The 17,500-nt window shown below is 40.8% G+C and overlaps 1 protein-coding gene across 1 annotated transcript in view; it reads right to left on the reverse strand.

Moving 5' to 3' along the window:
• grin2aa (glutamate receptor, ionotropic, N-methyl D-aspartate 2A, a) overlaps nucleotides 1-17,500 on the reverse strand; it is a gene marked incomplete at both ends in the record, with an annotated part of 234,844 nt that overhangs the window by 90,098 nt on the left and 127,246 nt on the right. Inside the window, one exon of the mRNA XM_084071329.1 lies at nucleotides 10,247-10,675. Coding sequence (XP_083927455.1) covers nucleotides 10,247-10,675 — 429 coding nt within the window. The remainder of the gene's footprint in view (nucleotides 1-10,246; nucleotides 10,676-17,500) is intronic.

The following is a 17,500-nucleotide window of genomic DNA, read 5'->3' on the forward strand; positions in this document are numbered from 1 at the left end:
TATTGTATCATCGTCATATGACAGTGTCGTACAAGAGTAGTGAACGATGTGACTCATTGTGAGCTTGTAGAGCTGCTTTTTCACAACTTTCTTTTTGAAAAATCTTGAAAGATTGTGATTTTCTTTAAAAAGTATTTAACCAATGAAAGTTACAGATTAAAAAATATAACTATCCATTGGATTAATTGGAACACAGATCTTTTTTTTTATTTCCTGAAAAGTAATGGTTTTGGACATACTGTACAAGGTTTACGCGTGCCAGTGACGATATGTATATTTGAATGGGTGGGATGCTGAGACATCCCTGCTTGTGTGACAGCTGGCCTTCCAGCTGTCACTGTGAAGGTATGGTGAGCCTTATACTGCTGAAAAGATTTGTTTTGCACCGCACAATTCATTAAAAAAAGAGGGGATAGATTCAATAGGCTGCAATATTAGCAACAGAAGATTAGAACAAATAAAGGGGTCAACAAATATAGCCTCAATCCAAAAGGTAATATAGCAATTATGTCTAATAATGTAACTCTTGATTGCAAGTAATAAGTAAAGTAATGAGTAACATATTACTCTTCCTGAGTAACTTGCCCAAAACTGCAGATAACTCTATAGATTTGAGGTTTAACAACATTAAAATAAGTATTATCTTCTTCAACTATTTTCAGGTTTCAATGTATGACGCAACATTTTAAAGCTTACAGTCCGTACTTTCATGATCTGTAAAAACAGAAAAAAAAGGACAGTGCCCTATTTGCCATACGGTAACATGCCCTATTCTATCAGACCGTGTCAAATAACGTTTCTGTCAAACAGAAACCTCCATATTTCAACTTTTGCTCTGTAAATGAATGCCCTACTTCTTCATATAGTGTCACACACAAGTAGCCAAAATAGGTGATTCTCAAGCACACAACGTTTGGCATAATTTTTTTCTTTTCTTTCCTTTAAACCCTTTAAAGTAAACATTTTGGACAAGTCATACAGTGTATTGTATTTGTCATATTTTGTGGTGATAAAAGTGTCTTTCCCATGTGTAACTGTTTGTGTCTTTGTGGTTATTATGCGTATGTATGTACAGTACTGTGTTTGTTTACGTGTTTAACCTCTAACCGTGTGTGTTTCTACTCTGTACGATGTGGGGTCCTCCCCTCGTATATTGTCAAAGTTATGGCTACTGCACAGGTGACAAGTAACCTCAGTGGTCTATCAGAGGGGTGTGTGTGTGTGTGTGTGTGTGTGTGTGTGTGTGTGTGTGTGTGTGTGTGTGTGTGTGTGTGTGTGTGTGTGTGTGTGTGTGTGTGTGTGTGTGTGTGTGTGTGGCAGTTCCTAACTGAGTTTTGGCCATCATATTTCATGGCTGAAAACTGAAATTACCTGTCAGAACAAACTACAACCACCACGCCTTTTTCTACCCACTCACACACACACTGATAAATAAGTGCTAAAGTCTCTTAAGGCGAGCTGTTCAGCAGAGTAAGGGGAGCAGTACTCGGTAAATCTGTCATGGCAGAACATTCTCCTATGGGAGGATATTTCTCTCATCTCACACACACACACACACGCACACACACACACACACACACACACACACACACACACACACACACACACACACACACACACACACACACACACACACACACACACACACACACACACACACACACACACACACACACACACACACACACACACACACACACACACACACACACACTTCGCCAGGAGCAGAATTTGTCACAACCCGCTTGGTTGGATTGCTGCGCTGGCCAGCTCTCATAGTCGCTCATTCACAGCGCCCCGGTCTTTATTTCATTTTATTTTATTTTATAGCTGCTCTTCTTTGCAAAACATATCCATCTCCAGGGTGTCATGGTGTATGTATTGGCTCAGCTGTCACACAGGTGTTAAATGAGGAGAGGGAAGGCGAGCTAACGGAGTGTCCACGAGGCAAGCTACTTTACAAACTAGTCACTGGAACGGCATCCATTTCCTATGGTTTCCTTTTTTTCCTGCCAAGGGCCCCCAAAATGATATGCATTTGGTCGCAGACCCCCGTCTGAAAACACTTTAAAAAATGTAAAAAAATAGCAGATGTACAAGCTGTCAGCACAAAGTGACACATTGTGAGCTTCTATATCTGCTATTTGTGAGAACCACTGTTCTCAATCCTAAGAGTTTTCTGAAAAACGTACGTTATAGCTAAATCTAAAATGACACTGATGATGCTTTCCCTGTCTTAATGGGTTAAGCTATCGCTATGCCTCCACACCGGGAAATTAGTCATTGAAGATTCCACCAAACGTATGTGATTTTGCCCAACCACTGCAGAGACGAGAGGTTTGAATCCAACCAGTAGGGTTCAGCAGTGACAGTGTGGGGAATTTAAGCATTGGGGCATAATGACTAAAATGGTGTTGGCTTCTTAAAGCAAAGGAGAGAGCTTCCACTGAAAGTCACATATTCATTGGTACTGCGGCTCATAAAAGGCAGGCCCTCTGAGAACATTTCAAATGATTAGCAATGCAAATAAATGGCCAAGTTGGAGAAAACATCACGACATGCATCTTCAGACTTCAGTCTGATAATGAGCTGGATACATGGCATTATTATACCGTAGCAACAAAGGCTGTGTTCAGACTGGAAGACAAAATCGGATGAGATTTGAACCACATTCATAGGTTGTTCATAGGGTTTCTAAAGATGTGTCTCAGTCTGGACGCTCTACTCATGTCATCCGCAATGCAACAAATGACAATGAAGTTAAGAGGCGCTCGGGTGGCGCAGTGGTAAAAGTGCCTGTCCACCACCGCACCGCGGAGGTTGTGTTCCAAAGCACCGCGGTGCCTCCGGCTTTGTCCAGTGTCTTTATGACAAAAAAAACGGATTTTCAGTGGTCCGCAAGCTCAGAACGTGTCGCTTTGCGCCGCGTTTCGACCTTGTGGATCCGCTACTTTTCTGTGACGCTGCAGTATGATCAAGTAGGGCGTTAACTCATTGAGTGCCATTAACGTGTTTCACGTGTTTTTACCGCTATGGCGCTGGGTGCCATTAACGTGTTTGACGTGTTTTTGACAAAATAGTTTTTTTTTTGTTTTTTTTTTTAAAAACATGTTCAGAACCGAAGATATCATCATCTGAAGATGTGCAGCTCCATCCGCTCCTTGTTTAACTTAGAACTGAAAAAGGCTGTATCTCGCTTCCTAAGCACTTTTTGTTTTCTGTGAAAAAAACTCTGGCACTTTTCAGAATCAATTCTGAAATAATTCTGGCAATCCTGGCACTCAATGAGGTAATTTATGAAAAAAAAAAAAAAGTTTGAATATGGAGATAAGACGTATTTTGCCCGACAGCAACGGAATGGGGTTTGCCTGCAGTCTGAACAAAGCCAGTGTATCTGTATGAGCTGGATACATTCTGTTGTATTACTGTAGCACCAGTGAAGCTGTATCAGCTGGATACATAGTATTACTGTATGAGCTGGATACATAGTATTACTGTATGAGCTGGATACATAGTATTACTGTATGAGCTGGATACATAGTATTACTATATGAGCTGGATACATAGTATTACTGTATGAACTGGATACATAGTATTACTGTATGAGCTGGATACATAGTATTACTGTATGAGCTGGATACATAGTATTACTATATGAGCTGGATACATAGTATTACTGTATGAGCTGGATACATAGTATTACTGTATGAGCTGGATACATAGTATTACTGTATGAGCTGGATACATAGTATTACTATATGAGCTGGATACATAGTATTACTGTATGAACTGGATACATAGTATTACTGTATGAGCTGGATACATAGTATTACTGTATGAGCTGGATACATAGTATTACTGTATGAGCTGGATACATAGTATTACTGTATGAGCTGGATACATAGTATTACTGTATGAGCTGGATACATAGTATTACTGTAGCACCACAGTGGCTGCAGTGAAAGAAGTGGGCTGCTGCAGTCATTCTCCTGAAGGGTTTTCGCTAATGGCTCTAACTTAAAGTAGTGGCTCAGCATTCCTCCTCCTTTTGAATTAACCCGATTTAGCTTATTTTAAACTTTTAAAACTCTCTTCCTTTTTTTTTTCCAGAAGAGAAAGCCTAATGAATTTAGATGAAACAATCTGATATACCAACAACTCCCTCTGTACGTTTTATGCTAAAAACTGATATCTGTTGGAGAGTATAATTATATTATTATTATATTCATATTGTTAACAGCTTTCTAGACGTGATCATGCTGTACTCAACATTGTGGGTAATGCTACATGGAGCGGTGGACAAAGAATACTCAAGTAAATACTCAAGTATTCAAATGTAGAAAGTACATTTTATAGAAATTGTCCGAAAATTATTTAAAAAATGTGAAAATAGTAGATCTACAAGGCCAAAACGTGCCACAGTGTGACACATTGTGAGCTTGTAGATTGGCTATTTTCACTATATTTGAAACATATTTTTGTAAGTTTCAGTCCCAAGAGTGCATGCTTTCCTAGAAATGTAGTGGAGTCAAAAGTACAATATTTCTATTTAAAAAGCTTGCAAAAAAAAAATATGCTCAGTGTACTTAAGCACAGTACTCAAGTAAATGTACTTAGTTACTGTTTGTGCGTGCAAGTGCCCCCCATCTGTGCTTGTGTATGCTATATGTATCTGCACATGTACTGTGCTGTGCGTGCATTCGGTTGTGTCCTCTCGTCTCCCCTGACAAACTGCTCTAACAGCCCAACAGGGCTCACGCGCCCACCTATCCCCGAACCAATCGTGTTCTCCTCACGCTCCCTCCTCCCTGAATCCCGATTCGCCGAGCTCTCTCGCCTGCAACACGGCCATCTGTGGCCGCTTATCACCTGGGTAACCACCTCGGGCAGCAGAGCATGCTGGGAAAGAGGTCATTTGGCTGGAAATGCTCAGATGATGTAAAATGTCAAAGAAGTGTGGAGCATGCAAATTGTGATCTTATTTTCTAGCTTTTTTTTTTAAGATTTACCGTTATAATAATTATAATAATAATAATAATGACAATAATACATCAGACTTGTATAGAGCTTTTATATAGCGCTTATCTTACCACTCAGCTTCCCTATTCTGGGGGAACCTTAGAACATTCCGAAAATAGCCGATCGACAAGATCACGCGTTGTGTTGCGAGTGCGACGCATTGTGAGCTTGTAGATCAGCTATTGTCGGTTTGAGAGATTTGGTGTAGAGGGGGGGGGGGGGGGGGGGGGGGTCAGACCAATTACATAGCCGACCCGCCGGTCAAGTTTACTAAGGACAGAGTGTTTAAGTGGTTAAAGATGAGCCCATCCAGCTTTCCTCTATCAAAACCTACTCCCAGGTTGACAAGCACATCATTTTGTATGAGGGCAATTTGCTTGAAACCCGGAGTTCAAAGATGATGGTTCAAGATGAAATTAATTGCATTTCTACACGATGGGAGACCTTGGTAAGTGCTTTTGTAAACTCTGCATCAATCTCACTAGACAGGACAAGGTTTCTGTCTGCTTCCTTTGCTTAATTAATTAAACACAGATTTCATCCAGATACATGTTATTGAGGTCAGTTTGTTGACAGGAAATCCATTATAAAAAATAATAAAATTAAAAAATCTACAATTTCGTGTCTTTACCTCATGCTTTCCTGGGACTTTAATCACATCTATCTATCCATAATTCGTTGCTGTCTGGCAGAAACCTCCTATCTCCACCCCCCCCCTAAATTAACTTCCTACTTCGTCATACAGGCGTTGGACAAAAGTAGCAGATCTACAAACTCACACAGCAGGTTGCATGAGCATGTAGATCAGCTATTTTCACTATTTTATATCATTTTTTTAATGATATGATAAGAACTATTTCAGACATGCGAGGTTTTCACTTGACAGCGACGATACAGTATACCTTTATATCTGTGTGTATTACTGTCTCTGTCTATCTCTGTCTGTGTCTCTCTCTCTCTCTCTCTCTCTCTCTCTCTCTCTCTCCCCTCTCTCTCTCCCCTCTCTCTCTCTCTCTCTCTCTCTCCCCCCTCTCTCTCTGCCAGATGGATAGCCAGACAGAGCTGGCAACTCTCTCTCTCTCCCACTGTCTTTGCTTGGAGAGAGAGAGTGAGTGCAGGAGAGAGCAGGATGGAATGGTGGAGGAGGTGGAGGAAGAGAGAGAGAGAGAGAGAGAGGGGGGGGGGGATAGAGGAAGAGAGGAACAGAAGGACTCATCAAGGAGCTCTTCACTTTTGGAGTGTCCTCGTTTTGTGGAGGGCCCCCCCCGCTGTTAACCCCCCTTTCTCCTTCTCTCTCTCTCTCCCTCTCCCTATACCTGACTTAGACCAGTGGTTCTCAAAGGTGCGGTCCAGGGACCCCTATGGGTCCTTGGTGGGTTTCCAGGGGGTCCCCGGCAAAATTGGTTAATACAGCATCACGATCATTTTAACGACTTTAACCGTTTATATGTTGGTTATTAAAAAACGGTAGATATACAAGCTTACAGTGCGCCGCGCTGCGAGATTTAAAACAAATCTTGAAAGTCATTGAACGTTTTTTGAAACATTTTGCATTTTTTAACAGATAAGTCTTTTGTTCTGGGGGTCTCTGGCAGAACATTTCCAGATGGGGGTCCGCGGCCAAATATACATCATTTTGGGTTAGGGTGACACTTCAATCCGGTAACACTTCTCTATCATTTTAGATGTCTTTGGCTATTTTTTGAAAAATCGTGAATATTTGTGCAAATCTTGGAATATATATATTCTTAAGCGAATATTTGTCAAATATTTTGTTCCAGGGACCCCAAGAAGCAAAGTTTGAGAACTACTGACTTAGACAATAATGCCTCCATCACCTCTTTCTCTCTCTATCTTTCACACACACAGACACACTCTCTCTCTCGCTTGCTCTTTGTCTTTCTCAGACTCCCACACTCACTCCCTTCCTACTTCCTCTTTGCAGATCTGTGTGTTCCTGCTTCCTTTCATCCATTAGCTCACTGCTTCTTCAGTCTGCATCCTCCTCTCAGTCAGAGAGGAAGCTGTGCAGGAAGTCTCTAATTATCCAGGAGGAGAGGCCCCACTCCCAGAAATACACACACACACACACACACACACACACACACACACACACACACACACACACACACACACACACACACACACACACACACACACACACACACACACACACACACACACACACACACACACACTTGTACTACTATACTTGTGAAGACATCAACATTTTAGGATGCCGATTTATTTCTTGTTTTTATTTATTTTCGCCATTATTAACCCTAAAGCTAAAAATAGGTGTTCTACATTAAGCTAATAACCCATCACGGTGAGATGCAGAGTGAGCTTGTAGATCGGTGCATGCAACTAATTACAAATCAGGCATAACTCCAACCCCAAGAAACCTCTTATCTAAACCTAACCTCTAAATCCTAACCACAAACTGAATCTTTTAACATGTTTTTTTTCCAAAATGAGGAGCACGGAAATGGTCCTCACAATGTCTATTCCTCAAATTCTTCTATACTGTACATGTGGGGACATTTGGCCTTCACAAGTATTACAAGTGCACGCTCAAACACACACACACGCGCTCGCTCGCTCGCTCGCTCGCTCACTCACTCACTCACTCACTCACTCACTCACTCACTCACTCACTCACTCACTCACTCACTCACTCACTCACTCACTCACTCACTCACTCACTCACTCACTCACTCACTCACTCACTCACTCACTCACACACACACACACACACACACACACACACACACACACACACACACACACACACACACACACACACACACACACACACACACACACACACACACTATTGACTCGTTTCCCCCAAAAAACATCTACTGTACCAGGAGGTAGCACAATGGGAGGTAAATGCATATTCCCATAGAAAGGAGCTGTCCAGCCTGGTTAACTATAGAACAACAACTGGTGAAACCAATTTCATTGAGATCAATTCCTTTTTTAGGCTCATTAAAAAATTTGCATAGGATCACAAAAAGCCAAATCATTAGCCACACATTTGAATGTTGGCAGGAAAGCCATAAAATGCTAGGACTTCGGCCTGTCTTATTCAAACACACACCTTTATGGAACAATCCTTTAGTCCCAGATAACATACGATATGGCATTATTGCAAGCTGGAAAGACAAAGGAATCACAGAACTAGGGGATCTCTGTGTCAAGGAGATATTTGCGGATTTCACATTCATAAAAAACCTGTATCAGATACCCGGAACACACTTTTTAAAATTTTTGCAAATAAGAAGCTGGGTGAAAACCAATATAAATAAGAACTTTCCTAGTATTAAAGAAACCCCAATTGAAAAAACTATATGGAATGCAAAATCACAAAAAGGATTAATTTCAAAATTATACACCGCTATGAATTGTGAAATAAAACATAACTCTGGACAGCACAAACAGAAATGGGAAAATGATATTGGATATGTATATACGTTGAAAGAATGGGAAGATCTACTACAGAGCTCACAGAAAACTCTGGTTAGCACCAATCACAGACTTATACAATTTAAGATACTCCATCGTGTGTATTACACCCCACAGAGGATGCATCGATTTAGCCCCAACACACCACCTACATGCCCACGATGTCAATCAGAGAATGGGGACCTCATACATATGTTTTGGAAGTGTACACATCTGAACAGCTTTTGGAATAATATTTATAAATTTATGTCTGAGATTTTACAAAAAGAGGTTCCCCCTGACCCCCGAATATCCATATTGGGAGATGTAGAGATGCTCAAGGAATTTAACAAGGATGAGAGGAAATCGATACTATTAATAATGACAGCAGCAAAAAAATGTATATTGACCAATTGGAAAGCTAACCAACCGCCCACACTCACACATTGGTGGAGAGAACTCCTGTCATACTCCACCTCAGAAAAAATCATGTACAATGTGAAAGGGAAACCAATGAAATTTGATAGTATATGGGGAAACATTATCAATAACATAAGAAATATTGAAGGGAAGTTATCCCAATAGGAAAGAGGGAAAAAAAAAAAAAAAAAAACTATAAAAAAAAAAAAAAAAAAGTCCATAACAATAAAAAAAAAAAAGAGAAAAGAAAAATAAATAAATAGTGGTACCGATCTTCTCAACATCCAGGTCCATGGGCGACAAACAGCATGGAAAGTCGAATAATCATGTATAAACAATTAAGTACGAAATGATAAAAATGCTGAGTACGCAATACACTCGAATAATATCTGTTACTATGCTTCTGTTTTTTGTTGCTTGTTTGTTTTTTGTTTTCTTTCTTCTTGTTTGCCGTTCTCTATGTACCTGGCTTTTGTTTTGTTATGTATTATCATTATTACTGTTATTATGGCTATTATCATTAATGTTATTAGTTAAGTATTTTTGTTATTAGTATTATCATTTGTTATTAATTCTTTTTCCTTTTTTTTATGTAAAATAACTGAGGGTATGATGAAATGACAAATTAAGAGAACAAAAAAAAAAGACAAAGAGAGAAGAAAAACAGTTAACTTGTATTTGTGCTGGGGGGAAAGGAATGGGGTAACGAAATGTTTTTAATGTTGAAAACCAAATAAAAAGATATATTAAAAAAAGAAAAAAAAAAGAAAGGAGCTGTCATTCACTGCCGCCGTTTTCCCTTTTTCTGCTGTGTACATGTAGTGTTTTGTATTTGTTGATGTATTATTTGTAAATGTCATGTATTATTGTGTACATTTTTATGCTATGTTGATGAATTGAATACATAGGACCACAATGGAAACAAGTCCCCAGGACATTTCTGCGTGATCCTTTTAGCCTTAATGTCTCACTGTACCACGTGCTGTTTCCAATGGTGGAAAGTAGCTAATTACATTTACTTAAGTACTCTACTTAAGTACAATTTTGAGGTATTTGTACTTGAGTAATAATCACAACGCGTCGCTTGTAGATCTGCTATTTTCGAAAGATTTGTATACATTTGAAAACTTGAAATGGGACATTCTGGTAATGAGTACTTTCACTTTTGGTGCCAACACTTTTCTACTTTCACTCAAGTACATTTTGAATCCCAGACTTTTACTTGTAACAGAGTATTTCTAGATTGCAGTATTGATACTTTTACTAAAATGTAAGCACACGTTTCACTGGCTGTTTCACATTTATGACCAACAAAGCATTCAATCAATCAACCAATCAATCAAATCATAGTCCTTACTTGTGGAGTGCGCTGGGCGGCAGCTTGGACGTCTTCTCCATCTGTCCGTAGCAGGACGTCTTGGCCTCGGGGATGTCGCCGTACTCGTCCAGCATGGCCACGGCGGCCGACGTGATGATGCCCAGGCCGTCCCGCACGCGCGCCTCCAGCGGGTAGTCCCAGTCGTCGTAGGACACGGAGATCATGCCCGACGGGAACTCCTCTGGCGTGATGTCGGGGTTCCCCGTGGTCAGCGAGGGCACGATCCAGATGTAGCCGAAGCCCGTGAGGCCCAGGGAGCGCGCCTCCTCCAGGATGTAGACCGCCTCGTCCTTGGAGCAGTAGAGGACCACCACGGGGGACTGGACCTTCTTCAGCATGATCTGGGAGCGGCTGTCCTCCTCCACCGCGTCCAGGGTGATGATGTTCTGCAGCTCCCAGCCCACGAAACTGAGACACACACACACACACACACACACACACACACACACACACACACACACACACACACAGAGAGAGAGAGAGAGACGGGAAGACGGTGAGTACAGAATGTTAGATCACTAATGGTTCTCAAAGTGGGGTCCGGGGACCTCCAGGGGTCCTTGGCGGGGTACCAGGGGGTCCCCAGCTAAATAAGTGAATATAGCGTCACAATCACTTTAACCACTTTAACCATTATTGTATACTTTGGCTATTAAAAAATAGCAGATGTACAAGCTTGTAGATCTGCTATTTTAGAAAAAACATTACTCAAATCTTTGCTTCTGGAAAATATTTTTGAGATGGGGTCCGTGGCCAAATACATATCATTTTGACATGAAAAAGTTTGAGAACCACTGATAATACATCGTTGCTGTCAGGCAGAAACCTCTTATCTCCATATTTTGACTCTTGGTGTTTTTTCGTTTATCAACGCCCTACTTGATCATACTGCAGTTTCACACTAAAACATCAAAAAGTAGCAGATCTACAAGCTTTGCAATCTGTTGCTTTTGCTATTTTTGAATTTGAATCCTGAAAAGTAGTAGTAAAGTAACTACTTTAGTTTTTGGGCATTTTGGATTTCCCACCCCGACAGAGGCGGAGATATACTTCATGTACATGGAGCTTGATTTGAGATCTGTTGTTCATCCTCCTCTCATGTGCAGCCAATCAAAAGGACCCCTGGGGGTCCCTGGTTCAACAGAGTATATACAGGGTTTAAGTGGTTAGGATGCTGTGCGTTTCTATGGGTCAGAAAACTTCACAGTAAAAGTCACACAAAAAAAGCCACTGCAGCTGGACTTTAACCCCGACGCTCTGGAAGGTTCCCGTTGTTCTCGAATTGACATGACCGAGTCAAAGCAATAAAACCAGCCGCTCAACCTTTGCGGCGTACAGAAGACCCTCCCACTGACCCTCTGACCGCAAACAGCAAAAAAATAAAGTTGATCATATTTTTTAACTTTTTTTGCTCTGCTGTGTGGCCTGGTGCCAGGAGTAGACAGTTAGGTTCTAGGCTTTATTATCCGCAGTACTCTATTTTATTTTGTTTCCTTAATTAACTTTTATTTAAACGGGCAAGTTTAATCATCACCGCGCACACTCCCGCGGCGTGTTTTTTTCCCCCCTCGCTCACCCAACCTTTTGCAAAAAAAAAACGGCAGCTATATTGTCAAAGGGGGCTTCAGGCACCCTCAGCGCTGCGGTTAAATGCAATCACCACAGTAAATGCTATACTAATCTCATGCCGCTGTCCCCAGTCATCCAGCGTGGGGAGGGAGAGAGAGAGAGAGAGAGAGAGAGAGAGAGAGAGAGAAAGAGAGAGAGAGAGAGAGAGAGAGAGAAAACGGTGTTTAATTAACAATATCAAATGGGATAACATTATCTTAAGTATTCTTAAAGTCACATGGGACGTCTTCCATGGGAGTGGGTGATACAGTGATAATATTCAGCGGGTCCCACCGCACCGCACTGCAGAGAGACGCTCCTATTAGCGATGAAAGAACACAATGTCAACGGCTGTGCTGTTCTGTGGCATCTGGAGGGCTGATTAGTAGGCCTCTGGACACGAGAGAGAGTATTTAACCATAATAATAATAATAATGATAATAATAGCATTGTGTGACAGAGAAGTACTGTTCACTCCTATATCGTTGCTGTCGACCTGAAAACAGTCATCTCCATATTTTAATTTGTATGCTTTTTCGTGAATTAAAGCCCTACTTCGTCATACTACTGTACGTTGTCACACAAATGTAGCAAAAGTTTGTCTATTTACAACATACATGGGCAACTGGCGGCCCGGGGGCCACATGCGGCCCCCACCTTCACTTAATGCAGCCTGCAGGTTAATATCGGAATAATACTGATATATTATTGATTTCAGCTGTTACAATTGCAAACTACTTCAATATCTATCTATATTATCTGTCTATATTAGTAGCTTAATGACTAGTATGAAAAGTATTTTTCTATGTCCAATGTATTTGTATTTAAGTTCATAAAGTTAACATAAGTATAACTAAATGCATTCGAAATTAAACAAAAATGTTACTTTTAGGGATTCCAATTCAAAAATAGCAAAACAAAATCTGGATTCCAATTCAAAAATAGCCTATCTACAAGCTCAAAACGCTTCGCACTCAAAAATGTGTCATATCACAACACATTTTTTTCTGAAAAGTAACAGTTTTGGACATACAGTATGAGGTTACCGCCCGACAGCAACAATATACAAACAGGCCTTCAATAACCTTTCTCTCTTTGGCTTTCTCTGGCAGTATATCTGTGTATACGAGTGGTTTCACGTTGACCCAGTTCTAGATATTTCACCTCTCTAATCGTATTACTTTGGGTGTTAAATGCTACTAATATGAGGTTGAAGCGCAGACTGATGGCTTTAATTTTGAGCGTTATTTCCAGTCATTCCAGCCCAGTTTTTGTCTGCACGGCATCCCAATTCAGGGTGCCAAAAAGGATTTCAGCAGATAAGGATCACATCCAATAAAGTTGTCTTTTTTTAAAACAGTCAAAGTGTGTTAGAGTCCAACGACTTCACATCCAAAGCAGCGGCAGCATAGAGTAATTCAATTTAATTTTAAATTAATTTAATAAAGTGTGGCTCTCCACGTATTGAGGCCTGATTTATACTTAGCCTCACGATAATGTCCCGTGACAAGAATAGACGATCTGCACGCTCAAGTGTCACATTGTGACATGTTGTGATCTCGTAGATCTGCTATTTTTAGGGGATGGGACACCATCACATGACAAAATATTAGTAGGGAATTATCGCTCGCACTGACTTTTTATTTACGCCTTTGTGTTTAGAAGACATCAAATTCCTAACGTTTGAATGAAAAGATCTTTATCACAATCATTTGAATACTGATTGGTAGGGTTACTTAAAAGGTAAGTGATTTTCTTTGGTTAAAATAAGTGTTGAATAGCTCTATATTCTGATAGTACTCATTGCTATAGAGTGTTTGTTCAGTAAAAGGAGTCTCCTTGTCTCTCCACCTCTTTATTAAATAGAAAATGCATTTTCGTTTCAGTTTCAGTTTCATTTCCAATTTTATCCAATCAGGATAGAGAACTCAATCAGGATACAGATTAAACTAGTGAAATTGGAAGTGATGACACTAAGAAATGAGCTGAACAAATTGGAACTGGAACACTATAAAAATGAAGCTTAAAAATGGGTACTTTCTCCTGATTGGCTGAGATTTTGACACCTACCGGAAAATGTATTTTCTGTTTAAGAGCTGGAGAGACATTGAGACTCCTTTTACTGAACAAACACTCTATAGCAATGATTACTATCAGAATATAGTTTTACTTTAACCTTTTAACAAAATACTTGTTGTTTTAACCAAAAAATATCACTTACCCTATACCTTTAAGTAAGCAAGTAAGTAATTAAGTAGGTCGGAGAGGCTTATTGTCTGTATCAGCCAGAGTGTGGGAGTCCATCCGCGCTTCACAATGTGCCAGAGCTAGGGCTCTATGCACAGCAGCCATATTGGGAATGAATTGGGCCCCTTCCTTACTTCCTTCACAGGTGTTACCAATGATACTAATTAAGGCTCTGTTCCATTTAGTGTGGCATAGTGGTTGTCTTAATTTCAAGGACCCCTATAACTCTGAGAGTGTACAAATGGAACCAAATGGACCCTTACGGCTCCATTTTGAGTTACACACCCACCATAAGGGGCCATTTGGGAAGTGTTTCTAGTGAGCCAACATGCACGATATAAGCACCCTGACCAGAAAGGAACAGAGCCTTCATTAGTATCATTGGTAACACCTGTGAAGGAAGTAAGAAGAGGCCCAATTTCTTTCCAATATGGCTGCTGTGCATAGAGCCTGGAGATGGATTGCTGAGGTGGAGCTCCCAGTACTTAGTCACCGCATGAATTGCCTCACCCAAGCCGTGCTACTCATACGCTGAGTTGGCGGTGCCATGACCCCATGACCTGGGGAGTGCTCTACCGACTGAGCTACCCAGACCCAAATGTCTACTATTAGTCACTGGATCTGGGGTTCTGGGTTTGATGGAAAGCTAAATAGAGGGGGGAAAGGTGCACAGAGAAGTATGGAGAGATAAAAGTAACAAAAAAACACCAACTTCTTTCTACTGGGCATCGGTATACTGTATATCACTAGCGCAGACATCAATGCCAGCCAAAATCTTGACAGTGCCACACATATATCTATAATTTGACATTTTGGTCGAATTTTGCTCCCTAGAGCGGTCTTTCATCTTCCCTGAGAGCAGCTCCATTACTGCTGGGCTGGAGAATGGCCCGATCTCACTGTGTGATAAACTCACCTGTTATCTACTTTCATTTAGAGGGAACTGATGAAACCAGGGACTGTCCGGGTGTCACTGATGAAGAGGAGGGTGTCTGTGAAGAGGACTAGGGCAGTGTTTCTCAAACTTTTTCAGGTCGCAGACCCCCAAATGAATATGTATTTGACTGCGAAGACCCATGGGGCGGGACCAGAGCCTTCCAGCGTAAAATTTAAAGGTCCAGTGCAAGGACATTTTTGGTCATTTCATTTTGAAGTTTCAGTCTGAAACGGCGTCGCAACCAATCAGAAGGTTCCATTCCTTCAGGCTATGGCACGGTAGAATCTCACTCACGTGGTGCGCAGTGTTATTGTTAGGCGCACGCTGGCCAAGGGAGACAGAGATGGCCACCGTGCAGAATGTTTGCTACCAAGTTGCTTATTTCTAACGTAAAATGTTTTCAGATACATATTTTAGTGTGCTGATTAAGTTTACAATCAATGAGTAATATTCAATTCAATCTTTATTTCAGACCCAAAGGGGATCCATATAACAATAAAAATGCCATACAAAACATAACAATAACAGAAAAAGAAATACAATAAAAACACTTCCACCATGTTCAGTTTCGAACATACAAACAAGTGCGCCAATGGTTCCACAGTCTAGAGGAGAACCTGACAGAACTAAATAAGGGGTTCATTATGACAGCAATACATGTAATTTACTGACTCAGATGCCCTACACATACATCTATACATAAGATTGCGTAGCACAGCAGAGCAGGTGGGTACCCCAACACTCAGAGCCGGTCCACCCTATACGCACACTACGCAGGTTGCGTAGGGCCCCGCCTACCCGCCGATCAATTTTTTCGCCATTTTTTTGACAACCAATTGACTTCCCTTCGCATTTTTTTCCGCCATTTTTTTACCGCCGGCAGGGCCCCCTTTCCTGTATCCTGCTTAGGGCCCCTGTGGAGTCTAAACCGGCACTGCCAACACTAACACACATCTGGCTTGCACTGGAGCGTCTTGGAGCTCTCAGCAGCAGCCGCACACAGTCATTATAAGCCACTGTGAGTCGTCTGATGCTGCCTTGCTTGTCGCGACACCACAGGTGGGCAGTATACAGAGGTGTACAAAAAGATTTGAAGAGTGAAATCTTCACCGGTACTGAGCACATGCTAAATTTGCGACACAGCATGTTCCCTTGAGCATACTGTACAGGTTCCGACGCTGTCTATATATGTCCTTGTCATCAGAGAGGTCATTTGATATTATATGGCCCAAATATTTAATCTCACAGTAGACACTAAGGGCAGTGCCGGAGAGATAGAAGTCAGGAAAGGTTGGTTGACTGTCTGTCTTCTCTGCTTCGGACAATCATCATCTTACTCTTTTTAGCATGGTACTTTATATCAAAATCAACACCATACTGTGAGCACGTATTCAGAAGCTGTACACCATACACCATACGCCTGGATGTCATCTTGAATGAGATTAAAAACGGCGTAGTTCTGTAATTAAAATCAGCTGTGTTTGGAGGAACGTGCAGCTATGGGAATCACACAGGTGAATGTAATCAAGATTAATTTATATTACAAGATTCGTTATTATTTAAAGTTGATCTATGTCATCACGCAGCACGTTTTCGTTCAAGTAAGTAAGTAATTAAGATTGGCTTATTAGGTAGTTTTGATATAAAAATACACAATTATTTTTTTCTTCTTTTTTTGGGAATCAATTGTTAGGTATGCCCATATGATGACCACGGATATGCTCTAAAATTGTAAGCAAGTAAGTAAGGGGTCAGATGGGTGGCCCACAAAAGCTTTCATGATTTTCAAGTGGGCCCTCATCCAAAACAAAGTTGAGAACCACCGCTATACAGTGTATCGTTGCTGTCAGACAGAAACCTTCTGACAGCAACAATATTCTCTCTTTTTTTTTTGTTGAAATAATCGTATTACTTTGGGTGTTGGTGAAAATAGCAGATCTACAAGCTCACAATAATGCGAGGCGTTGTGAGCTTATAGATCGGCTATTTTCACCATTGCTTTTAAATGTTTTTAAAATGTTGCTACGGTTTAGGACATACAGTACAAGGTTTCCACCCCAGTGAAAAGGATTGGGGTGCCAGTGAAGGAGAGACTATTGGCTGTCATTTTAAAAGGACTGGGTTGTCATTTAAGAAGACGGTGTGTTTCGGTGTGTGTTATCTAAGATGGTAATCATAACTTGATACCTCTGATATTTTAGTATATTGAGTTTTTAGAAGCCCAAATTGCATCATGAAAGCTGAATCTGACAGTTTGGCAGCATTATCCTCTTTTGTGATTAATTTGACTACAGTATACTTTAGACAGACAGGCAATTTAGAAACCTGTGGGGAAGCACAGGAGGTAGAAATTGGTTAAAAGGGGGAAAAAAAGAAAAAGAAAGAAAAAAAGGTTTACATGGTTCTCACTCAACCTTTGATGGGACTGTGTATATGAATAC

The sequence above is a fragment of the Gymnoscopelus microlampas genome (assembly GCF_963454915.1).
Source record: "Gymnoscopelus microlampas genome assembly, chromosome: 11".
Classification (NCBI taxonomy): Eukaryota; Metazoa; Chordata; class Actinopteri; order Myctophiformes; family Myctophidae; genus Gymnoscopelus; species Gymnoscopelus microlampas.